At 42.1% G+C, this 26422-nt stretch overlaps 1 protein-coding gene across 5 annotated transcripts in view; it reads left to right on the forward strand.

Moving 5' to 3' along the window:
- Nucleotides 1-3105: 3105 nt before the first annotated feature.
- ADGRB3 (adhesion G protein-coupled receptor B3) overlaps nucleotides 3106-26422 on the forward strand; it is a 443824-nt gene continuing 420507 nt past the window's right edge. For 2 of the 5 annotated variants that reach the window (XM_083497326.1, XM_083497328.1), the window contains exons 1-2: nucleotides 3112-4320; nucleotides 6995-7763. In XM_083497326.1, the coding sequence (XP_083353452.1) occupies nucleotides 7010-7763 (754 nt within the window). In that variant the 5' untranslated portion in view covers nucleotides 3112-4320; nucleotides 6995-7009. Of the gene's footprint in view, nucleotides 4321-6994; nucleotides 7764-26422 lie in introns of all 5 variants that reach the window. The other 3 variants (XM_083497330.1, XM_083497327.1, XM_083497329.1) reach the window with 3 other exon arrangements.

A 26422-nucleotide genomic window follows, 5' to 3' on the forward strand; every position in this document is an offset into this window, starting at 1 on the left:
CAATTGGGAAACACTTGCCTGTGAGCACTCCAATTGGACAACAGCCTTTACCAAAGGTGTCATGGGCTTTGAAGACACTCGAACTCAGGACACAAGGGAGAAACGTGCTAAGAGGAAGGCACGCTTGGCAAATCCACACTGTGATCAACTCCCAGCAGGAAACCAATGTCCCCACTGTGGAAGGATGTGTGGGTCGAGAATTGGCCCCCACAGTCACTTACTAACTCCTTGTTAAAACCATGTTTATGGAAGACAATCTTACTCAGCTACGAGTGATTGCCAGAGAAGAAGAAGATCACCAAGATCCTGGAGCAAAGGATGGATAAAAATATAACTAATAGAATTAATGAATTCCATTTTAGATTTTGTTCTTACTTATGTGCTTTGTTTTGGTCTGTCAGTGTTCTGCAGCTTTGACTGAAGTGATAACAGAATGTGTTGTTCTTGGCAGAATTCGCACCATATATTGCTTTGTGCATCACACACTTACTCACAGAAGGATGGGCACAGTAATTCTCTCAGGATGTATTTCTTATGTGCTCCACAGGGCCTGCTTTCCTGTGAAAGACTCAATAGTCATTGTTACGGTTTTTCCACCACTGCCTGTCACAATTTCCATTGACAGCTATGCCTGCTTGTAACTTCATTATGTGAAGGATATCTACCAACTCTGCCTCATTCTTGAGTGGGTGTGCATAAACCCACCCACATTTATACACACACCCATTCTTCCATGAACTTGTGCTTTACTTCGTCCAACAAAATCAGGTTACTTGGGCCACACAACCAGTAGCCAAACTACTTCGTCTTCTCCTTCAGATACTCAACCTTATCAATCTACTTGTGCCATCACACTTCTATTATTCCATTATGGGTCTGTCCAGCAATCCCTCACTGCTTTATCATTCCATCCCACACACTTTGTCATTCAATCATCTCCCATCAAAGTTCTCCAAGACTGAGTTCATGCATTTCTTCCCTAGTCCAAACTAACCATCAAAATGGTTCTACATAGCCACCACATTGTCTACAATTCATTCCCAATACACTCTTTGCCTCCTCATTGCCATTCTTACCACTCCAATGCAGACTTATCTTTTCCATTCCTAGAGTCCTCCTCAGTGTCATCTTGTGTGATGTTTGCTCTGACTTTAGACTCCTTCCCGCACCCCTTCCATCTGCCCGGTACAATTCAGCCATTGCTCAGCATCATGATTTCAATTCAACATCCTAATTTCATTTCCATCTGGTCCCTTGGCATTCATATTATTCTTCGCATTCTCCCTTTTGCCACTCAACCTACCTATGGTACTGCCAGTGATGTCCACTTTCTCATTCAACTCACCACAATGTGCTCCTTGCCACTGTTCACCCATTTCCCAAAGCTGCTTCTGAGTGACTGCACTGACTCCACAAAAGCTGCTTATTATTCCGGCTTATCCCCCCTCAACATTCTCTATTCAACAGCTGTACTCTACCTCCATTAGCCTCACTAATCCTCTCCTGTTCCAATGTCATTCCATTTTGAGAACTGCCCAGTCCCGGCCATACTGGTGCCCGAGCCTGCCTAACGTCGTTTCACTTTGGGAATACCCATTTTGTTGTGTCACGCTGGGCACTGCTATACCTCTGTGCTCTGGACACTGTCATTTTACTGTCAGCTTGCTCTCCATGCCCGTTCCACTACCAATCTGCTCTGCCATTACGCTGACACTTTAATCTGGACAGTATCATTCCATGCCATCATTCTCACCTAGACAATATCATCCCACAAGCCACCCTTTTTCTGGACACTGTGATTCTGCTGTCATTTTGCTTTTCAAATTGTTTCCATTTCAGAGGCTATAATTCAGGCTTGGACTGCCATTGGACTCTGGAGACCAACACTGCATCTTGATGCACATTCCTCCCTATTAGACCAGTCCTTCATATTTGTGCCTTGCAACTCCACTCATTGCAGTTTTCCTTCTTTCCTCAGTTCCACAGACACCCCCACAGCATGCACATATTTGTGGCATTCCTCTGGGTTCCTTGAGCCCTACTGACAAACCCCACCCCAGGGCTCAGTTACACCAGCTGACCTGCCTTTCCTTTCTTCTGCAGTGCAGTTCTGATGCATTGGTGGGGGTTTTTTTTTTTTTGATTATTTTCTTTTAAACTATTCATACCTATTGTCATTCAGTTGCGTTCCTTTTTCCAGAAATTATTCCGGACGGGCTAATCTTACTTTCCATGGCCATTCAGTTTTCTGCCATCAGTCTTAAACATGTCCCAGCTCAAAAAATAAAAGATGTTAAAAAAATACAACAGCAATAAGAACAACAACAACTGATCACATATTTACGCCATCAGGCGTCCCCCTATCCTGACACAGAAATTAAAGCAGGCGAATTCCTGTCGCCGCGAACAAGACAGGCAAGAAAACAGTGGAACAATTCCCTCTCTTCAAATCCACCCGCCCTTCCCACAGACGATAACTTAGGTAAAAAAGAGAGAGTAGGGAAAGAAGCAGAAATCACAGGCTTCCGGAGTCACTATCACTTGCTATTTGCAGACTGATTGAGTCTCTCTCTCTCTTTCCAGCCATGAAAATGCTGCCACAATCCTAAGCAAGAGCCCCCTAGATTTTGGGCAAAGAACAAACAAGGTGTTAATTGCAGCCTCGCGGAAGAAATTGCTATTGTTCCCAACAGTGGAAGGCGGCACTTTGAGAGCTGCGATGTTTTCCCTCGGAGCGCCAGATCATTTAAATCTGCATCGCGGTGGCGAACTGACAGCTCTTGGGGCTGCGACAGAGGGCTTTACGCTTTAGGAGCAAAGAGCGAAAGGAGGGAGGCGGCGGGTGGTGGAGGTGGGGGGGGGGTGAGAGGACGGAGAGAGAGAGAGAGAAATCAAAGGCTGCGCTCTCGCTCTTCTCTCCCGCGCGCGCCCCCTTCTCTCCCCCAGCCTCCGAGTTTCGCTCGCAGCCAGCCACAGCCGTGTGGGAACTGAAGCTGGAAAAACCTCCCAGACGCAGAAAAAGACCGGCTTGTTGTGGGGAGGGGAGGGGGGAGAGACGTGCTTGGGGTTGAGTAGCTGTGACGTGCGAAATCACACCGCCGTGCCGGGCCCACTTGCCGGAGCCGAGAGGGAAGCCTGCCTCGCGCACGCGCACACGGCGGAGAAAGGCGCGGAGAGGACGTCGAGCGGAGCGCGCGGTGCTTGCGCTCCCAGAGCCTGAGCTGTCGGTCGGCGGAGGGAAAGGAAGGGTGGGAGGGAGCGAGGTGGTGGAGCCACAAACGCGCGCGGACAGCCGAGCGCGGGGCGCACTCGCCACGGGAGACAGCGCGAGGGAGTAGCGCGCGCGCGCTCATTTCCTCACACACACACACAGAGGAGAGGGGGGAAAGCGCACACGCGCACACTGGAGCTCACACACATCTCCATTCTCTTTCCTTCACCCAGAGAGGGGCGCGCGCGCACGCCACACACACACACAGAGACCCACACTCACCGTGGCTCGCTCTTCCCGCGCTCCCTCCGAGCTTCGCCGCCTTCCCTTCGCTATCTCGCGGACTCCTTCCTCTCCCCTCCGCGCTCGAAGAAGCTCTTCGACATCCTCGGCCGAGGCTATAGCTTGCGAGGGAGAGATTGTACAGCCATCCCCATCCACCTCTCCACCTCAGCCGCTGTCCTTCCCTCAGGTACTTGAGAGCCGGAGGGAGGGAGAGGAGGAGGAGGAAGAAGAAGAGGAAGGCGGCGAAAAGAGAACGAGACCCAGCCGACTGACAACAGCCGCCAAGAGCCAAAGCCCGCCAACAAATCTGCAATAGGGCAGCCGGATCTCTTGGAGTTTGCTTTCTGGGCTCATCTCCTTCGCCGGGTCTGTCTCCGCTGTTGGGTTGAGACACTTTATTCCCAAGTGAAACAACACCAGAAAACCTCTGCCTTCCAGCCAAGTCCATTGCAACCCGCCCCCCGCCCTTCTTTCCTGCAGTCTGTGGTCGGGGGCTTTGGCTGCCCTCCCCCTTCTTTTTATATGTGGTTGGATTTGGTGGATCTGAGGGAAGCCATCCTTTGGCCGTGCTGAGCCTCCCTCCCCCTCTCTCTGCTGCGGGGTTTTTTTTTTTCCTCCCTCCCTTCCCTTCCCCTTCTCTCCCTCCCCCTCAGCAGCCCTCTTCTTCTTCTTCTTCGGCTTTTGGTTTTTTGAATGCGCGCTGAGGAAAATGGGCAACGGCGCTTCCGCCCGAAGGGGAACCTCTCCATGCCTGCTTTTGGGACGTGTGCCTGTGGCGGTGGGGTCTTCTTAGAGAAATAGCCTGCCTGCTTTCGGAGTGGAAGGTAAGGCTGGGGCGGGAGAGGGGAGGAGAGGGATCTCGGGGCCGAAGGAGAGACAGGAGCCGTGGGAGGTGGGTGGGTGGGGTGGGAGAGAGACACGACGCACCACCTGGCGGGACCCCTCCGCGCAAATGCTCCCTCCTCGCCCCTGGAAAAAAGTTGGCGAAGTCTCCTCGGCGACTGGGCAAGGCATTGGCTGCCCTCCCGCTCGACCCAGGGAGGTCTAGCGCACGATCGGGGTGATTTTCTCGCAAGGAGAGGGAAGCGGGGGATCCTGAGGTTAATAGGAAGTTTAAGGGAAGTCTGTGTGTGGGTCTTCCGTGGCGGAGCAGATCCGTGGAGTGATGGCGCCGTCTAGGTTCGATTAAACTACAGTGTCACCGAGGAGGGTGGGAAAAGACGAGGATGCTTTTCGGTGGGAAAGATTTCGACGAGCAGTCCTAGATCTTTTGGGGACAGTTTTGTTTCCTCCCTCCCCTAAAGTAGGTATCACCCTTCACCTCCAAAAAAAACCCCATCGGAGCCTCCTGCTTAGAAGATGAACTTCTCGTCGTTGGCATTTGCTGCATCGTCACCCAAAATCCTCTCCTCTCCAGTCTACCCAAAAGAGAGCCCTGTGTAGTTGACAGAGGATCGCCTCTTTCCTGTTCAGAAGAAAAGGAAGGAGGGTGAAAGCCAAAATGCTGTCTTTTCTTTATAGGAAGCAGCCTAGCACTGCAGACCATAGTATTTAAAAAATCTTACCTGGCTGTTCCCCCCGCGCCCCCCCCCCACACCCATGCCCTCCTCAGACATTTATTATCTTAAACCAAATACATTCCCTTCAGATTTTGAGGCAGCTCTTCTCACACTGATGGAATTCCTAATTTAGTGCTCTACTGCTAAATTGTCTTTCAGTGCCTAGAACCTCCTGAACAATGCTGCGCACAACTGCAATGCCTGTAAAGTGCTCCAGCAACATTTGTAAAGAGTAGATGATTATTTGCTGTGTTTACCCATAGCAAGTTCACTTCTCAGCCTTGAAATGGCCTATCAAGTCTGTGGTTGTGGTTATGTGTGTGTTTTGCAAAGAAGCCATTTGCTTGTGATGTTCAGCAAAGAGAAAAAAATCCAATGGTTTGGGTAATGGGGGGGGGGGGATTTCCACAACTATACCTCTACCCCTCCCGAAACCTCTCTCCCTTTAAAACTACACATTTCAAGAGAGCCACTGCTGTTTTTGTCTTCTCAGTGTTCTGAGCCTGCAATTTATAATCTGGGAAGCACAAAATCTCTTTGAGGGAACTGAATCCTCCGATTTGTTCAGCATTACGCAATTGGGGGTGGGAGATGCCTGGTCATTCGGAGAGAAGATGAAAAAGCTAGAGAGAGGGGAGACTGTGTCAAAAACTCAGTAACTCTTTATGTTTGCCTCCAGACAAACAATGGAAGAGGTTAGTGTTGCCAACTAAAAACATTACCTCAATGTCACTTTTATCAGCTACCACTTACAAAAGAGAACTAGAATTGTTAAGGGCTAAACAACTTCATAAATATTAATGCTGAAAATGGGCTATATGGCATTTATTCCGTAGGTGGGTAAATGTACCCAAGACTCACTTCCTTTAGTTACACCTGTATTAGAGAAGAGCAAGTAAAGATTGCAGGTAGAGGACTAATATAACTACTATATTTAGAAAGGGTGCTGGTAAAGAGAAATGGTGACAGTAGATTTCATTAACCAACACATTTTGAAAACACAACTGTTAGCAACAGAGGGCAAGGAACAACCAGGACATATAATCCAGGTCTGCTTCAGAGGGAAGTTCTAGCACAGAAATGCTGCCTAGCTCCATCTTGGGTGAAATATTATAGATCGACTTTGTGTATCCTAAGAAGGTATATCACACAGAAATTGTAGCAGTCAGATTTCTAAATTTTAGTTCTGCTGATAGCTAGCAAAAAGTTATTGCTGTCTAACCTGCTATATTCCCTTTGAAGATAACACTTCCAATATTTCAGTGTTTCTCAATCTTGATATGTCCTCCCGAGTTTCCTTTTTAAATGAAATCTTAATATAACCAGGATGCTACCGCAATGGCATGCAGCCATATGGGAGATAGTACCCCATCTGTAGCAAATAATAATTTGTGCATTTTAAAAATCATGACTCTACTTCACCACAATTATTTCTAAAACATAATAGAAAATACATTGTGTAACAACAGCTGCTCCCAATCCCCCTCCTCTGGCAGTATATGAAAATGTTATATAGAAAGGCTCCTTAGCTTAAAAGTCAATTACTGGTCCTCTTGTGAGCTATCAGACAAAGACCATTGAACCCTAATTTGGGGTTGAGAGTCATGTGCTGCCAAACTGTCTATGTTTTAAGCAGGAGGAGGCATTCCAATTAATAATGTAGCAAATGTTATTTTTGAAAATTTGTATATGGAGAATTTGACAGCTAAACTGGCCACATGGTGGCACTGTTCACACAGCATCCAAAATTTCCTTGTATTATAATTCTCTTTTTAAAAGAAAAATAAAAAAGAAGGCGAAGAAGTCCTCCTTTAGAGGAAAAATATACGTACATTCTAACCGAAATATTGAAAACAGCTGGCTGAAATTTTGGAAGGAGTTTAATTTTCATTGCATGAAGCATCCGACCTGCATTTTTCTTTCCTCTCCTTTCCTACAGGCCAAATGACATAGGATGAAGGCTGTTCGTAATTTGCTGATTTATATATTTTCCACCTATCTACTGGTTATGTTTGGATTTAATGCTGCCCAAGACTTCTGGTGTTCAACGCTGGTGAAGGGGGTCATTTATGGATCGTATTCTGTAAGCGAAATGTTTCCCAAAAACTTTACAAACTGCACTTGGACGCTGGAAAACCCAGATCCAACCAAATATAGTATTTACCTGAAATTTTCCAAAAAGGACTTCAGCTGCTCTAACTTTTCACTGTTGGCTTATCAGTTCGATCATTTTTCCCATGAGAAAATTAAGGATCTCTTAAAGAATAACCATTCTATAATGCAACTCTGTGATTCCAAGAATGCTTTTGTATTTCTGCAGTACGATAAGAATTTCATTCAGATTCGCCGGGTCTACCCCTTCGATTTCATAGGATTATACAAAAAGGAAGATGATCAAAAGTCTTTCTTTGAATTTTTGGTGTTAAACAAGGTGAGCCCAAGCCAGTTTGGTTGTCACGTATTATGCACTTGGCTGGAGAGCTGCTTGAAATCTGAGAATGGGAGAACAGAGTCCTGTGGGATCATGTATACAAAATGCACCTGCCCTCAGCACTTGGGAGAATGGGGGGGAGATGACCACTCCCTGGTGTTGCTCAATAATGTAGTGCTGCCCCTTAATGAACAGACGGAAGGCTGCCTCACACAGGAGCTGCAAACCACCCAGGTCTGCAATCTCACCAGGGAAGCCAAGCGACCACCGAAGGAAGGTAGGTGCTCTTCAAGAAGGCTCAGCTGTCCTACAGCCCTTTCTTGTTTTTGATTCACCTGATATATATATATATATGTCTGTCAGAGTTGCACTCCACACCAGCTGCCTGCAGGAAAGGATATCTGAAGGTCCACAGACAGTCATCCTCTGGATTCTTTCCAAGAGGGAGGATTTAATTTTTCTTATTTAATCTGATAGAAAAGTGCAGGGGTTTTTTATTATTATTTCCATTAAAGAGTGCTCATATTTTATTGAGGACTTCTGGTTTTGTTTTCAGACCTGCTAAGAATAATTGTGACAGGTTGGGAAGCCAAGTTATTATCTTTCTTCTCACTGCAACCACCCAGCTACCATATGCTTATTCACCTGTGATCCTGTTGCTTTGGCTTTGCAAGGAAGATATTTCCAAAGGCATATGGGTAACCTGAACAAAGTTCCAAAGATCCAGGTTGGCCAGAATCCCAGAGGCCAAGGGTGGGGGATAATCATAAGGCACCTTGTGAGATCTGTTTCAAGGTATTCTGAAATAAGGGAGCATCCATTATGGAGCTTCAATAAGGATTTGTAAGATCAGACTTTAGGAAGCACACAAACTGGAGACATCCACCATGTTCTCTTCCTGGTATATAGAGAAGTCCACAAGGAGGCCAGCTGCTACTTAAAAAAAAAAAAAAAACCTTTAGGCAAGAGATGTTCCAGAAGAAGCCATAGTCTCAAAAAGAAATATGAATGATTTGGAGATTGCATTTTAATTAAATAACTAAGCAGCAAGCTATGTTAAGAAGAAGCAATTATTTAAAGAAATAGCTGGCTGACCTATGAAAGATCTATTATCAATACATTTCTAAGAGCCACTTAGAAATTCATTCAGGCTACAATTGTATACACACTTATACAGGAGTAAGCCCCATTGAACTCAATGGGACTTAACTTTTGAGTATAGGACTGTGCTGTCAATAACTTCTTTCTGCATGCCTTTGTACCGTGGCTGATCATGGACAGGTGCAAAAAAAAGGAGAGAATGTGGATGTAGTAAAATCTTAAGGAAACAAGCACCAGGGTCAGAAAGCTACAGAGAATGATGTGAATGGAGGCAACCAAATGTAGAAACGTCATTGAACTAAGCTATAAATACAGAAAACACTTGATGTGTGTGATTAAAATTCAAAATGGTCTAGTTAGATAGGCTGACATTCCCTAACGTAGTCCCTGTGCTGTAGAAGGTTGCATTTTAATGCAGGAAATGTTTTCTCTCTCCCTGGTTCCTACATGGTCACAAAGCTCTCTGTCTATGGAGAGGCAGAGCCAAGCTCCCAGTCTCCCTAATAGAAGTTGCCTTTGTGAAGGAATGCAAAATTGACACGTTGTTCTGTGAGGATTTTCTTTAAGGGCAGCCAAGGCTGAGTGGTGTGGGAGAAGAAAAGCTGAAGCTGCTCAAACTGCTGAGCTGCCAAGGATACTCCTAAGGGATGGGGGCAGGGGGAGAGCAGCTCAACTCCCTTTAAGCTAAAGGAAGATGAAGGTTGCAGGGAGGAGATCGGGGGAAGGGGTGGCAGGGTAAAGTAGTAAGGGAGCAAGGCTTGCTGTTGATTTCCTTCAGGTCAGTGTTTCTCCATATTCAGTCTGCAGCTGGGGATAAAGACGACAAAGTGATTTTAAATTACTCAACTGCTTGTTCCTTGTAAATATCCCATAGAAGCCCTTGTAACGGCAGGGATGGTATTTAACATCATTTAAAACTAATTAATGTCCCTTAGAAGAAGAAATCCCCCCCCCAAAATAGTGATGCTTGAAGCTGACTATTAAGACAATTAAACCGAAGAAAGTGTCTGAGAGACATGGGAACCCATTAGCATTTGAAGGCTGTAATTGTTATTGGGAGCTGTTGCGGGCTTTAACCCATTCCTGATGGCAAGGGGGTGGGGGTGGGGCAAGCATTTCTTCCCTCCACCCACCCAAGTCCCCAATGGCCAGCTTTGTAGAAGAGCAGCAGCGGTGGGGCAGTTTGCTGTTAACACAATTGAAGGAGGGTAGGTGGATGGATTTACAGAGCTTGCTGGTTGTGTTTGTGATGGATGCATCAAGATAGTCCTGGGATTGATGGGAGAATATGACTAATGTGAGTGCCCAGATCCTTTGTTGGCACACCATAGAAGTTCCCACAAATGCTGGTCTTAGTGGTTTCCCCAGAAAAAGGCACAAACACTGGGCTGCAGTACTGTTTGAAATTCCATAGAGTAGAAGAGGCTGCTAAGTATAGATTGCTTTCTCACCTCCTTGTGTTTTATTGCTAAGAATTCCACAGAGTTAAATGTGATGTTTCTGACACCTATCCTATGGGACATAGTATGTGCACCCATGATAATCTATCAAGCTGTCATATTTAGGAGCAAGGCAAAGGGGAGCTTCCTTCAAAGTGGAGCATCTGGCAACCTAGATGCTCATATACCAGAGGAAGTCAGACCTGAATGTTCTAGGCTAGTCTGACAGCTAGCACACTTTGGCAAATTGGGGCTTATGATTCCCACAGAGCTTTGGATGGAGCAGTTATTCACTGAATGCAGAGGCCATGCAGCAAGAGCATTTATAGTGTCGTTTCTCAGCTGCTGTATTTGGGGAGCAATTAAATTTTAATTGCAAAAGAGATGCCATTCCTCTTGTTGTACGTGCTTCTCTCAACATCCATTCCAGTTAAGCCACGGGATACTTAGGAAATGAAGACATGTGTGGGTGATAATTATATTTGCTAAATACATGTTTCTACCTAATTTTTTTTTAAAAAAATGTAGGCGGAAATTGTGACTCAGTGCTTGTGGTAATGTACCAAGCAGAATAGACAGGGACAGTAAGTGAAAACTGAATTTTATTAGCGTGTTTTAAAACATGAAAGTCATGGACCATGCAGAGAATGTATTTCACTTTAAATTTCACTTATATTTTATTTGCACTGACTCCTATTTGTCATTAATATTCTCATGACATTAGCAAACATAATATTAACATAAAAATAAAGATTTCATGTTCTTTTCTAGAACATAAAATATTATTTCTCTCTCTTTCACTTTTATATGGTGTTAGATCTTGATGCAAAATACATTTTCATAATTCTGTGTTTTTGAATTTTATCAGTGAAACTTTAATATATTAAAGCTGGCTGTATTTTATCAACTATCAAATTCAACTTCTTGTGAAAAAGGTGTGTAGCTCCATACTCTGTTTTTAAGAGTTCAAAGGAATTTGAGAACTCTACAATAGAAAATAAACATTTCAAAGAAGTAAAATCATTGCCTTAGGGTTAAGTCTACGTGTGTGTGTGTGTGTGTGTGTGTGTGTGTGTGTGTGTAGTTAATTTAGTTTATTTTCCAAAATTATGTCACATCTGTTTCTTCAACGAGATTAAAAGCAGGTAAGAAACAGCAATAAAAGCAGAAATAAACAAACATAGCTCTCATTTGCATGTAATGTTAAGCCAAACAATGGCTTAGCATGAAGAAGCAAATGTGTGAGCTCCCAGATCAGAGGTTGTGGTCATTTTTGTCCTCCATGGTTGTTTTCCTGCTGCACTACACTAAACTGGGGTTTGGCTTAGTGTGTTGTGCAAAGGCGAAACCATGGTTGCAGCTTGTGATTTGTCCGAAGAGAAGTAAACCTTGAATCTGGGTTCAGACAACATGCTAAACCAAAGCGCAGTTTGGTGCAGTTTAGCAGGAAAATGACTAGGGAGGAGCAAAGTGGTGAACATATACTGTACTTTCCAGGAGCCCAAACACTCTAAACTATGGTTTGGTTCAATTGATATGCTAACTGAGGCCATAATTAATCTCTTTTAAAAAAATAATCCACTTTACATTTCAGATTAGTAAATTAACAATATGTTTAACAAATTCATGCAGCACGTAAATACCATATATTAGTAAAACTCTGACTCTCTAGTTTATGTCCCCCCCCAAAAAAATTAGTTTGAAAGCTGCAAATCCTTCTATGTAATAACAGGTTTCAGGTTTGTGCTTGTGATAAGAAGCCAGATTGTAATTCAGCATGTTGAACACAGAGACGGATTTAAGGGAGTGAGTCCAGTTTGGTTACATAGGGCGTGGAACCTCAGGACACTGCAACTATGCAATAGATGGAAAACAAGAGGCATAGGGGTGCCAGATTTTGGTGTTACACAGGGCGCTGCTGAAATTTGAGACCCCACTGTTGAACAGACATGCCTTACCGATGCAATATACTAGTTATTTCTATTGAAGATAGTAGAAATGGTTATTCATGGCTGGTAGAAATAGAAGCTGAATAGACCCAATACACTTCAGGTCTGGTGCTTGAAGCCATACCATGTTCTTTTCCGGATTTGTAAATGGTATATGCCATATTTCCCCCCTATTTTTGGGGACCACAACTAAAATTTTGGGGAAATTGCCCAGAGTTATTGAGCTTTTGGGGGGGGGTCACCACGGCCAATCGCTCTACAGCCTGCCCGCCAGTGCAAATCGCATGCATTACCGTTGCCACTAATTGTCTGTACGTTCGCTTCCCAAGCCCACCTGCACACTTGACACAACCACAGCCGACTGCATGCATGCCTCGCCACTGCTGTAAATCAACGTCTTATTGCTGCAGCTGCAGCCAATCGTAAGCAGGCCTTGCCGTAGCAACCAATCACACACCCAATCACTGCTGCCAATCTCCTGCTGCCTGCTGCCACCAGTCGCCTGTCCCACCTCTGCTATCCATGTATAAGACAACCCGGAATTTTTGCCTATTATTTCTAAGGAAAAAATATCTTATACACAGAAAAATATGGTAGGTTTTGCAAAGGCCAGGAAACTTTTGCAGTGTGGCGACTGCTGGGCAGCGACTCTTAGGCACCCTATAGGACTAATTTTATATTAGCTTCTATTTTAAAATTTGATGCTGACTACAGCATCATTATGTAAACAAATCCAATTCTGGCTTTATTATTTTGTTAAAGTTGTTTATTATCACCAACATAAAAGGAGCTCTGTATTTGAAATGATAGCTGCTTTGAACACATTTCAATTGACTTAGGGTACACAGCAAATGGATACTTGTTCAAACAAAGAGATCTGTTTGCTACTATGAAAAACTAGTTTAAAGGACAGTTACAAAATGTTTTATTTTCAGCTTTCATGACTACATTCCAACCGGAAGGCCTGTCAATGGCAATATTTACGAGTATTATGCTGAATGATGCACTATTGTAATTTATGTTCTGTATTTATCTTGTTATTGGTTGATAATGACATTATAGTTTTTCTGTTCATTATTTGTTGAATTTGTTTCCTGCTTTTGCAACAAATGTTCTCAGGTCAACAAATGCAATAAAAATATAGTAAAGTACAATAAAACAGAAACAATAAAAACAAATATAAAAACCACACATGACAGCATCACTAAAGCATCAGTAAAAACAATAAATTAATAGCAGTTTCAACTTTTTTATTTACTTCACAAAATTTATATACTTATATTGATTGTAAAAGTAAACAAACCTCAAATTGGTTTCCAAAATATATTGCACCAGACAATACAGCTAAGCAAGTTGATGCCAAAAGTTGTCCCATTCCTCTTGCAATTGTGTAACATGTTGTGTATTCCAGGACATAACTAATAACCCTGAGGGTTTGATAACTTTGAAGCCCTTGGGCATGCATGTAGATTCAACTATCTGGCATTAATTGTAATAATAATAATAATAATAATAATAATAATAATAATAATTTATTTATACCCCGCCCATCTGGCTGGATTTCCCCAGCCACTCTGGGCGGCTTCCAACTGAATATTAAAAAACAGTACAGCATCAAACATTAAAAACTTCCTTAAAGAGGGCTGCCTTCAGATGACTTTAAAAGTAAAATAGTTGTTTATTGCTTTGACATCTGCTGGGTGGGAGGGCGTTCCACAGGGCAGGCGCCACGACCGAGAAGGTCCTCTGCCTGGTTCCCTGTAACCTTACTTCTCGCAATGAGGGAACTGCCAGAAGGCCCTCGGCGCTGGATCTCAGTGTCCGGGCTGAATGATGGGGGTGGAGACGCTCCTTCAAGTATACTGGACCGAGGCCGTTTAGGGCTTTAAAGGTCAGCACCAACACTTTGAATTGTGCTCAGAAACGTACTGGGAGCCAATGCAGATCTCTCAGAACCAGTGTTATGTGGTCCCGGCGGCCACTCCCAGTCACCAGTCTAGCTGCCGCATTCTGGATTAATTGCAGTTTCTGGGTCACCTTCAAAGGTAGCCCCACATAGAGCGCGTTGCAGTAGTCCAAGCGGGAGATAACTAGAGCATGCACCACTCTGGCAAGACAGTCCGTGGGCAGGTAGGGTCTTAGCCTGCGTACCAGGTGGAACTGGTAGACAGCTGCCCTGGACACAGAATTAACCTGTGCCTCCATGGACAGCTGTGAGTCCAAAATGACTCCCAGGCTGCGCACCTGGTCCTTCAGGGGCACAGTTACCCCATTCAGGACCAGGGAATCCCCCACACCCGCCCGCCCCCTGTCCCCCCAAAACAGTACTTCTGTCTTGTCAGGATTCAACCTCAATCTGTTAGCCGCCATCCATCCTCCAACACCCTCCAGGCACTCACACAGGACCTTCACCGCCTTCACTGGTTTTGATTTAAAGGAGAGGTAGAGCTGGGTGTCATCTGCATACTGATGAACACCCAGCCCAAACCCCCTGATGATCTCTCCCAGCGGCTTCATATAGATATTAAAAAGCATGGGGGAGAGGACGGAACCCTGAGGCACCCCACATGTGAGAGCCCAGGGGTCTGAACACTCATCCCCCACCGCCACTTTCTGGACACGGCCCAGGAGAAAGGAGTGAGATAGTTTCCCTCTTAAGGATTGGGTTAAAAAGCATGACTGAAACAAACATAGTTAATTCTATATAAACAGCTGGATACTCTTCACTGAAGAGTAACTCCATATTGTAACTCTATATTGGAAAGAAAATGTCAATTTATTTGTGCTTTAATGCAAATTATGGTGGGAGATCGCATGGTGGAGTTAGCACTACAAGCCATGCCACAGAGCTATGACTATGGCAGAAAGTTGGGGGGGGTCACTTTCTTCTTCCTTTAGACATTCCTCCCCACCTCTCCCACTGACTCCAATGGGAGGAAAATTAATATTCCATCCCCAGGGATCTCATAGCTTGTGGTACTTTTCGGGAGAGGGCTTGAGGGAACAAAGTTTTGAATGCTGCTACCTGGATATGCCCTGTTTTGGCTCATGCTACTGGCCGAACATGGGACGCGGGTGGCGCTGTGGGTTAAACCACAGAGCCTAGGGCTTGCTGATCAGAAGGTCGGCAGTTCGAATCTCCATGATGGGGTGAGCTCCCATTGCTCAGTCCCTGCTCCTGCCAACCTAGCAGTTCGAAAGCACATCAAAGTGCAAGTAGATAAATAGGTACCGCTCTGGCGGGAAGGTAAACGGCGTTTCCGTGCGCTGCTCTGGTTCGCCAGAAGCGGCTTAGTCATGTTGGCCACATGACCCGGAAGCTGTCTGCGGACAAACGCCGGCTCCCTCGGCCAATAAAGCAAGATGAGCACCGCAACCCCAGAGTCGGTCACGACTGGACCTAATGGTCAGGGATCCCTTTACCTTTACTGGCTGAACACCATCATAGTTTTGCTAGATTGGAGCTGCATTGTATTACCCTAAGAGTCAATGTTCTTAGGTATGCCAGTACATTAACTTTAATAGTTGACACACAGTAACTAAGGCACATTCACTGAGTCTCTTTTTTTCATGGTTAGCATCAGGGTCAGAACAAAACTGTAGATATTGTAAGATAAACATCACATTCAGGGTGTGTGCAAACCAACCCTCCAAAAGCAAATTCTCTTGGGTCATGAATAAGGTCTAGCTCTATGCCATGTGTTTCGTTTATTCAATGAAATCCTCTAATCCCCTTCAGTACTTCACTTTTACAGAGCATCCAAGCGAATCTAGAGAAGTGGACTTTAGCTCACAAAAGCTTATGCCACAATAAACTTGTTAAGGCATCATTCAGTCTTGTGTTTTGTGCATATGTTCACAGGCCTACTCTGAGCACAGCTCTCCGTAAGTAAGAGAAGGGCAGTCATGGGGAAGGAGTTGGCAGTAGGGGAATCTTGCATATGAAACAGCACATGCAGAAGTGGGAAATGAAAGACTAGCTCCTTCTCTGAGGGCTTATCCATTGCTCTGCTCTTTCCAGGCACCAGCCTGCACTTAGAAGCTCTCTGTTCCCCAAGCTTTTTGCAGGAAAAGCTCTGTTGGACTCCAACTCCCATCAGCCCCAGCTAGTAAAGTCAATGTTCGGGGATTATGGGAGCTGCAGTCCAAGAACAACAAGTTCCCCATGCCTCCTTTAAAGTGTGTTAGGGCTCTATTTTCATCACTGCACATTGTTGTACTTTGAATCTGGACTGGATGTGTTTTTTTCTCCATGTGTTGAGTGTTGTTTCTGCTGCGTTTACATAAGCAACAGATGTACTTGACTCTGAATCAAATGCTTGTTTAGCATTCATCACCCCCTTCCTCCAAAGCTTCAGATGGGATATCTCTTGTATTGTTTAAAATGTCATTTATATCCTTATCAATTTCAAAGTTAATTTAGTGGAAGGAAAGAAAGAAAGATTCCATTGGCGGTGTTCTGCTGCCAGAAGACATATATCGTAATTAGAAGGTGAGGGGCAATATTAGGCACTTCCTTCTTTCCTGCAGCTCCCATGAAATCTCCCAGCTGCTCTATAGGGTTTCCAAGGCTGTGGAGTAAATGGGAGAGGTCTGCAGAGAGGAAGAGGAATCACAGGAAGTTTCCTCCCTCCTTCAACAGAGTGACACCAATTAGGTTCCACCCACTGTTTTTAAAGCAAAAAAGAAATACAGTGGTACCTTGGTTTAAGAAAAGCTTAGTTTATGAACAACTTGGATTAAGAACGCTGCAAACCCAGAAGTAGGTGTTTTGGTTTGTGAACTTTGCCTTGGAAGCAGAACATGTTTTGCTTCCTGTTGAGTGTGTTCCTTTTGTAAACTGAGTCCCCCACTGCTATGGGAAAGCACACCTTGGTTTAAGAACGCTTTGGTTTAAGAATGGATTTCTGGAATGGATTAAGTTCGTAAACCAAGGTACCACTGTAAGTAATCTGTGGCATCACAGAAGCAAGTCAATCAGTATTATGTAGAGCCAGCTTCTGTTGCATCCTAGCAGAACAGGTTTCCCTGTTGGCTCAGTTCAGAGCAGAATGTTGTGTCTGACTGTGTTCCACAGCAGCTTCACTACTGAAATTACATACATTTGTACACAGCCTAACATGGCTAGCCCACTGGTATTCACTGAAAATACCATTAGTTGTTTTCACAGTTGCTATGAGGAGCAATTCTGTGTTTTGCAAGTTTGATTTTAATATGATAGTTTTTCACTGTGCAGGTTACAACAAGAGCTGAGCCAAAGATATTCCAATTCTCTTTACCACTTAAAAGTAGCAATTCCAACCAGGCTCACAGTCCACTCTGGATAACTCCTTAATCTATCAGTCATTTTGCAGCCACTGCCCTTCCCATGCTGTTTTAGTGACATTTTCCCTGCCCTCTGTTTCATCCTAACTTGAGTAATCTTTGCCAACCGTAGATCCTAGTCAGTGTGTCTCTTTTTCAGGATATGTAAGGAGTGAAAAGCTCCTTCTAAAGCACTGGAATATTTGCAACTGCCTACAGTTGTTAATATTATTTCAACAGTACAGTGTCAAAATTTGAATGAGCATTTCTTTGTGTTGACCAGACAAATACAGATGATATATGGAATAAGTTTAATTGCCATTAGTTCTACATGATCTTACTGAGAATAAAAAAGAGAATGAATGTCCATTTTAATTTGCCATAAACATAAATGTTGGAATGGAACTGTTAAAATGTAGACAGCAGTATGCTGAAAAATATTACATAAATTTACTAATATGCTGCCAAGAATGCAACTGATGAATATTTGTAATTGCATTTTTGTATCCATTTGGAAAGGATTGTCAGATTTAATAACATGGTTGTACTGTTTTTATTCTGTCTATTGCACAGATGAAAGCATGCTTTGGATCATGTGCTGGAAACCTTGCATCACAGCTAGAGATAGTAATTAGATATTTAGGAAGAAGTAATGTACTCATGCTATCTAATATCAGTCACTTTGCTATCTTTAGTTGTGTTGTTCCTTTAACTTGAGCATGCTAACAGTTGCTGCATGACTCCTTTGGGTTAGTAGTGACATCAACTGTAGAGTGTGCTTGGTTGCGTTGTATTTAGGTAGGCTGGGGGAGCTTGCAGTTGACTCCTTTGAGAGAATGCAAAAGCCTTGGGAGGACTAAACAAGAAAATGGTGGTTTCATTCCATTCCCAGTTCACACACCAGAGTTTTATAATGCACACAGAACTGCCACTAAATTCCTGGACAATTGCACATATTGAATGACAGCACAGTAATCTATAAAAAAAGTATTTTTCCTTTTGTATTAAGTTTTTGAATTACTTTTCTATTCTCCCAAGTTATTTTTAATATTATCATCTAGAAATATCAGCAATGCAGTGTTCAGTGTTCAGTTTTAATTTGTACTAGAATGATCTGTTTAACATTTCAATATAGAGAAAGTAATTTATTCAGAGAAGAGTTCTTTCTTCCAAGGGAATTAATCTTTATTAAGCTTATTCAGTCATACTCCATGGGCTCTATCAAAGCATCCACATTCAAAGTTGTTGTGGCTCTTTATATCTCAAATTGAAGTTTAGCTGTTCCTCTGTAAATCTACATTACTTACAATAAACTAAAGGCCACATTAGTATTCCACTGGGCATTATTTGTATTTACTGCTAACAGGAAATATAAAACATGGTGGAGAAAGTCTTTGTACAAGAGAGAAAGTGCAATTGTACAAATGATGTATCTGTGACTTATGAATATACTAGCAATTAAAGTTTTTGGTTATGCTTTTTCGTTCTCAATGAAAGATTTTGATGTGAAGTATAATCATATTTGCACGGTGTATAAATACATTTTTTAGTTTATTCTTTTTGTTGTTGTAAGTCTTGCCCAAATGAAGAGAGCAAAATGGAGAATAAACTTTGGCACGCACAAAAAGTGCAAGCAGACAGAATGCTAAAAAAGAATTTGAGGGGAACATTGCTAAAAAATAGTAAGACAAACAAAAAGTTTTTTGAACACATTAGTAGGAGGAAACTATCTAGGGAAGTGGCTGGACCCTTGGATGACAAGGAAGTCAAATGTGTGCTAAAGGAGAAGAAACAGGTTGTGGAGAAGCTGAATGAATTATTTGCATCTGTCTTCACAGTGGGAGATATAATGCAGATCTCAGTGCCTGAACAAATGTTTGCGGAAAAGAGGAACTGAGGGAGAGAGTCAGTTGACAAATCTCCAGGCTCAGATGGCATCCACCTAACAATTTGCAAACAGCTCAAATGTGGGATTGCTGATTTTCTAACAAAAATATGTAACTTGTCCCAAATCAGCCTGTCCTGCATACATGAGAACTTTAAAGTAGCCAATGAAACACCTAATTAATTTTTTTTTTAAAAAAAAAACTGGTTCTGGGTGTTATCCTGGAAATTACAGGCAAGTTAGCTTAACATCTGTCCTGGGGAAACTGATGGGAAAGTATTGTTAAAGATAAAGTAACCAAGCAGAACAAGGCTTCGTGAAGCAGAGCCAATATGGCTTCTGCAAAGGCAAGTCCTGTCTCACAAACCTATTGGGGTGTTGTTGTTTTTTAGAGTGTCAACAAGCATATAGACAGAGGTGATCTGGTTGACATACTTTTCTTGATTTTCCAAACGCTTTTGACAAGTTACCTCACCAAAGACTCCTGAGTAAGTTTAGTAGTCATGGAATAAGAGGAGAGGTCATCTTGTGGACCAGGAATCGGTTAAGTAGCAAGAAGCAGAGAGTAAGAATAAATGGGCAATTCTCTGAATGGAGAGATATATGCAGTGGAGGCCATGCTAGGGATCATTATGAAAGGAACTGAAAATCAAGATGCCAATATCATAATCAAAAATGATCCAGGAGTGACTCCCTGATGAGGAAGCGTTGTAATGCTTGGGAACGTTTAGTTTGGAGAAAAGGCAAACGAAGTGATATGATAGAATTTCATAAAATTATGCATGCCATGGAGAAAGTTCTGAATACTGGAACTTTAAGTAGAGATAAAAGAAAGTACTTGTTCACACAGTGCATAGTTAAACTAAGGAATATGCTCCCACAGGAGGCAGTGATGGCCACCTATTTGAATGGCTTTCAAAGAGGATTAAACGTATTCATGGAGCAAAAGGCTAGTGATCTCTACAAGCCATGATGGCTGTGTACTACCTCCAGTGCTGGACACAGCTTGCCTCTAAATACCAGTTGCTGGGAATCACAGGTGGGCAGAGTGTCATTGTGCTCATGTCTAGCATGCAGGCTTCTCACAGGAACCTGGACAGTCAATGTGAGATGGAAGAGATGGACCATTGGTCTGATCCAGCAGGCTTATATTACAGTTCTTACATACATGTCACAGAACCAGAACTGCTTATAGGCTTTGGGAAGCAGCCCCTATGCCCACCTATCTGGGAGTAAACCCCACTGAATCTAATTGGATTTATTTCTGAGTGGGGAAGTATGGGATTGCAGTGTAAAGATTCTGTTGCCTCCTTCAGGATTCAAAAATTCTGTAACAGATTTGTGTGCCCACACCCTTAGGTATACAGTAGGAAGCTTTCGCAGAATGCCCCTTGTTGCAAGTATCCCTTGTTGCATTTTATTATGACTCAGTTGGAGGCTCATATTATCAGATACTGTATTATTGGGATAAAATTGGAAAGTTTTCTGCATACTCTGTAACTACTGCAAGGGTGTAAGAGCATCTGCTCTGTATGCTGAAGATCATTGATTCAATCCCCAGCATTAAGCAGTAGGGCTTGGAGAAACCACTGCTTGAAACCCTGGAGAGCCACTTCCAATCAGTGTAGGTAGTACTGAGCAAGATAGACCATAGGCCTGACTTGGTACAAGGCAGCTTTCTATTTAAGGGAAAATATTTGTAGCTGTTCAACTGGCGTGCAGTTGATTTCATTCTAAATTATTTATAGATTTCTCATTGTATTGTGTGATCAATGCACGGAGTGTTTTACAATAGTGCTTAAACAACAAAGAGATGTGTGGCACCATAAAGACTAACCAATTTATTGCGGCGTAAGGTTTCATAGCCCAGAGCTCACCAAGAGAATAAAAAATATGTGTAGAGGCTGTTAGAATTAGAGTGATGGAGACAGCCTCAGGACCCTTATGAGGGACAAAAAATAAATAACTAAAAGACAGTGGAGGTCTATGATTAGATCACCTGTTTCTACATCATGTGTCAAAATATCTTGGGCCTGCCTTGAATTTAAGAGCCTGCTTCAGAAAAATCTAGAGTTATGGGATATTTATCCTTAAATCCTTTAAAAAAAAAAGGTCTGCTTTCCCTAAATAATAATAAGGTTGTACAGAAGAACTCCCTAGTGGATGTTGGCGTTGTTCAGTGGTGACCATATAGGTAATTAGGTTTGTTTACATCCTAACACCCATGTGTTTTGCTTTTGTGTAAAGTGAATGCTAGAAAACTTTAGGCAGTTTTATATTACAAATTTATGCTATTCTAAACATTCTTTCTATGAAACCTAGTCAGAGGAAATAAACGTAATCCTTTTTACATAAAATCATCTGCCGTAAGCCAAAATGAAGCAAAAGTCATGCTGCATGCCTGCTTCTTACTGTGGAATCTCACCCTGGCTTTTCCATGCCTCCCAATAGCTTCTGGCATTGAGAGACATGATAAGAAATCACTGCTGAATCCTGCTCTGGAAATTCAATGCAGACAAACAAAAATATTCAGAATCAGTTAAAGCTTGCAGGAAAAAGATAAGGCAGTGAAAGAGTGGGGAGGGTTTTATGGTAGCCCAAGGGGTTAAGATAATAATAAAGGCTTTCATATTAAAATATGGAGCAGAGAGGAACAACTGTGTGAGAAGAAAATAGATGAATTAATTGTGGTTTAAAAGAGAGGCTAAAGAAAAATTTAGAGCAATGCCAAAGGGGAGAAAACTGGGAAAAACTGAAAAATGGCAGATCACCATATGGCAGTCAGCATCATAAAGTACTCAGTGATCACATGACTAAAAAAGCATGTGTGTCAAGGTATAAATTGACAGGAACTCTGACAGTTGTCTGATAAGATGTTGCTGGACCATTGGTTGAAATATCTGTATATACTTTGACAGAAAAGTTATCTTTACAGGAAATAAGATTTGCCAAAGCACATTGCAATCTGTTATTGAAAGTGTTTTCTTTTGCTAAAAATGATCAAGATGTAACATGTAAAGATAAAATGTCATCTTAAATGAAACAACAGATGAAGATGTGATCAGTTTTAAGAGAAGAGTGGGTGGAATCCAGTTAGTGCCCTTCTATTCACAGATGGGTTATTGATTCAATGAAGCATCAATCATGGAAGACAAAAGGAGGTAAGTTTTCCTCTCTCTCTCTTGCAGTCCCACCCACCTATGAGACACAACTGCTGAATCAAAAGTCATCCTGTGAGTGCAAGGGCAACCACTGGGATTCCACCCAATGCTCCATTTTATAAAAGATACTGCACATGAATAATTGCTGTTCTACATGTTTTTCCCCTTAATTTTGCAAGGCTGTGTAGGGAAAGCCTATGTAGGAACAGCTGTACTGAAGAAGAAAACTCTGAACTCTTGTCTGTGTTGATTTTTTTAAAAAAAGGATCATGAAAAGACTAATGACCCAGAAGAGTATTGTTGAAAGGTTTAGATGTTGTTGCTGTTCTTCAGATTTTTTGTTTGTTATGTTAGGGGAGGTAAATCCCAATTGTCTCAGCTGGTGAGCAGAAACATTTTTCATAGCAAATCTTAATTTGACTGGTTTCGTGGAGTAGCAGAAGCCACCTATGTATTACTGATTATTATAGAGCCGGGGTAGGGAACTTTTGGCATGCCAGGTGTTGATGAACATTTGTTTGTTTGTTTGTTTGTTTGATTTTGTATACCACTTGACTGTTGTTTTTTTAAAAAAACCTCAAAGCAGTTTATAAAGGACAAAACAGTAAAATCCAGAAAAAAATCACAACGATGCTTTAAAACATGCAAAAGCTAAAATACTAAAACAGATTAGAATTGCTACAAATATCTAAGCACCTGATTAAGTTTGCTGAAATCAGCGGTGCCAACAAGAGTACAGTGCTAACTTAACTTCAACCTTGGGTGAGCTGAACCTTGCCCATTTTAAGGGACGTAACAAGGCATAGTCCCAACACCTAGGCCCTACCTTAAGGTGAATAGGGAGGCCTTCCTGCCCCTCCCAGGCTCCCCCTCTGGCAGATGTGGCAGGTGAGCTTCAAGAACATTCCATATCCAGTCTAAGTGCCTCATGGCCCAAATGTCTCTGTCTAGTATCTGCTTCCTCCTGCTTCTTATTTGTTATTTGGTCCCCTACCACCCCTTAGCTTTATCCAAATAATTACTGGTCCAGATTTTGTAATAAATGGCATGCTGTTTTACTCTTAAGCTCTGCCTAACTGCTTGCTTGTTAATTTCCCATGATTTGTTCCATGGCATACCGTGGGTTGAATCCAACTAAGAGATCTTCAGAGTGGACTCACTGAAATCGATGGCCTTGTTAGTTAAGAGACCAAGTAATTGGATTCACCCTCATGAATCTTGCCTAAAAAACCCAAAACTGCATGTGGTCAGGTGCATGTATATATTTGTGTAATATGTTTCATGCCTTCTGCAATATTTAGATATTTTATTAAGGAAAACTGTGTTTGCTCTTGGAATCGTTCAAATTAGAGCACATTAGACCTGAAATTATGGAGATTCAGTGTATGCAGATGCAGTCAATCATGAAACTACATTTTGCTATGATAAGCGCTTGTAAGTTGCTGCTTTTGCCGGCATTTCCCAACTCCTCCTTCAGTTTTCTTTATCCATGAAGCATGCTTGAAGAACTGATAAATTCGTCTGTAGAGGATTAGAAAAGAGGTGCTTACTTCTACAAGATTAAAAGACGGGCATAATATGTCACCTGAAAAATTGATTAATTTGGCAATCATGCACAAGATTAATCTCACTGTACATTTACTACTACCAAAGTTTTTCAGTTCTCTCTAATTTTAGAGGTACGCTGTTGTATGTAACAGAAATAATTGTGGAATAGCAATGTGGGAAGAAGTTGGGAAGTGAAGCATAGAGGTATACAGAAAAACGCGTTGCCCATCATTCAATGAAATGCTACTTCCAAAGAGGAATTGATCATAACTTGGCAAGCAAAAAAAGTAGCTTTGACATGAAACATGATTGATTTAATGACCATGTATAAAATTGTAATGGCACTACATTGTAGTATGCAGAACTCAATAATAATTTATTGTTTAAGCATAGGTTATAAAGTGGGTAAAATATGTAAAGCAGAAGCCTTAATCTCTTATCGTAAAACAATGTCTGCAATACAAGTTGTTTATACGATCCAATAAAGTACACATTTTGCAGGAAGGGGAACAAGTAATTGCATAAATAATAAATTATACAAATTGAATCAATATTTACCTTGCATAGTTCTGCCTCCAAGGTTTTCAATGAATTTGCCTTTTTGTGGGGTTTTTCCCTGGATTGTGGCATCAGAGAGCAGCTAGCTAGAACCATTAGGGGATGAAGTAGCCAGGTCAGATAAGTAGGAATATCCTTAACCAGTCTGTTCAGAAGCTTCACTAACCTATTTTCGGATTATGCATTTTAATAGAACAGTGTATTTTTTCACTAAAAAAGGCAAATCATTCAAGAGAAAAGCTGGTCAAATAATACGATACAGCTTTGAATGCTTTAGGGGCATAACAATATAATAAATGCAATAAAATATCAGCCATCACTTTATTTTATTTAGCAGCAACCAGTGGTTCTCTAAAATTTCACCCTTGTATCCTTCCAAACTACCAAAAAATACCCTCAGACAAATTTGTAACACCCAAAGCACTAAACCCATGAAGGAGAGGCCCTCTGTATACCCTAAACAACCCCACAGAACATGAACAACTATTTCCTCCACCCAACAAACCTCACAACATTCATAATTGATCATCTCATCTCTGAAGAACACAACGCTCCATCAGAACTCTGAACAGAGTAATTTGTCTCTGTTACTCTTCAGTTTGAAAATACAAAAACAAAAAACCAATGGTGGGCCAAAGTACAATACTCTTCTACTCATAGAACCTACCTCTCACTGCTTTTCACTTAATGGAGACTGCTTAAACCCGCTTTTAACTTCTGGAAAGGGCAGTGGCACCACAAGATCAATGTCCTTCTGTCCCAAAGGCTTCCTAGCCATCTGATCAGGCACCTCATTCCCCAAAATGCCCCTCTTTCAATTTAGTTTCGTATCCAGTTACATTCCTTCTTACAGGAGCCGAAAAATTATTACGTGACGCAGAAATGTATTTAAATATGAAGTGCAAATCTTCAAAGTATAAATAAATTACGTGTGCATATTTATATATAATAATATGACAACATTATATTAGACTATATTGGCAGAAAGTCAGAAGACATAAGACGTGCATACTAGGAAATTCTCATCATGGGTCTCTCTGATTGGTACTGGCAGGTGAGCTTTAGACTTAAAAAAAACCAAAAACCAACAAAATTATTGCAAAATTGCAGTGCATGATAATTTAATAAGGTTTCTGAGTTTGCATCTTATGCCCCACATACCCTATATGGCTGCCACTGGAGCTTTGGCATATCTCAGTTTAGACATCAGGCAGTGCTGTTCTTACAGTTTTGTCCCACTCAGGAACTTGGGATGATGCTATGCTGCATCTGGTGTGCAGCGAACAGACCCTTATTACCGCGCCAATGCAGTATTTTCAGACCACCCATTGTATTGCCCCACTAGGCATGGTTGAACCCATTGATTTCTCAGTCTGGATTGGAATGTTGTGGCAGAGCAATAATTGTGCCTCATTTCTAAATTATTTTCTAGTTCATAGCATTGTGCTTCTAGGTTTTCATCAGTCAAAACTGTTTTGAACACCACGCTGTGAAGATTTTGCCAGAGGTCTTACTTCAAAATAATGATGTACCAATCTGCCCTAAATGAAAACATCCTCTTCCTTTCTTGGGGATGCAACATTGTGTGTAAGAAAGAAAGGAGCTGTTTCTTGTTTTGTTTTGTTGTTGTTGTTTTTTAAAAAAATATGGCCAGAAATTATTTCCTACTGCCCTTGATGTCTCTACAAATGTTACTTGTATTAAACAAATATCAGAGAAGACTTCCAGTTTTGCTGATGGGTGATGTTCATTTCTTCGGGAGCCAAATGTGCGTGTCGGAAGGCAGGGCTATGTCCCAGAGATATGATTACAGATCATGCATTTTAGAATTGCTCCTTTAGGCACATGGAGCTAGCTGTTATATACAAGAAATGATATTTCACTCTCTCTCTCTTCTCATTCTTTTTATAATGTGTTTTAGAAATCTATTAATTCTGTGTATGTGATGAGAACCAAAAAGAAAAAGAAAAGAAATAGCAGATAAAATAGTA

The sequence above is a fragment of the Podarcis liolepis genome, assembly GCF_965112155.1.
Source record: "Podarcis liolepis genome assembly, chromosome: 3".
Classification (NCBI taxonomy): Eukaryota; Metazoa; Chordata; class Lepidosauria; order Squamata; family Lacertidae; genus Podarcis; species Podarcis liolepis.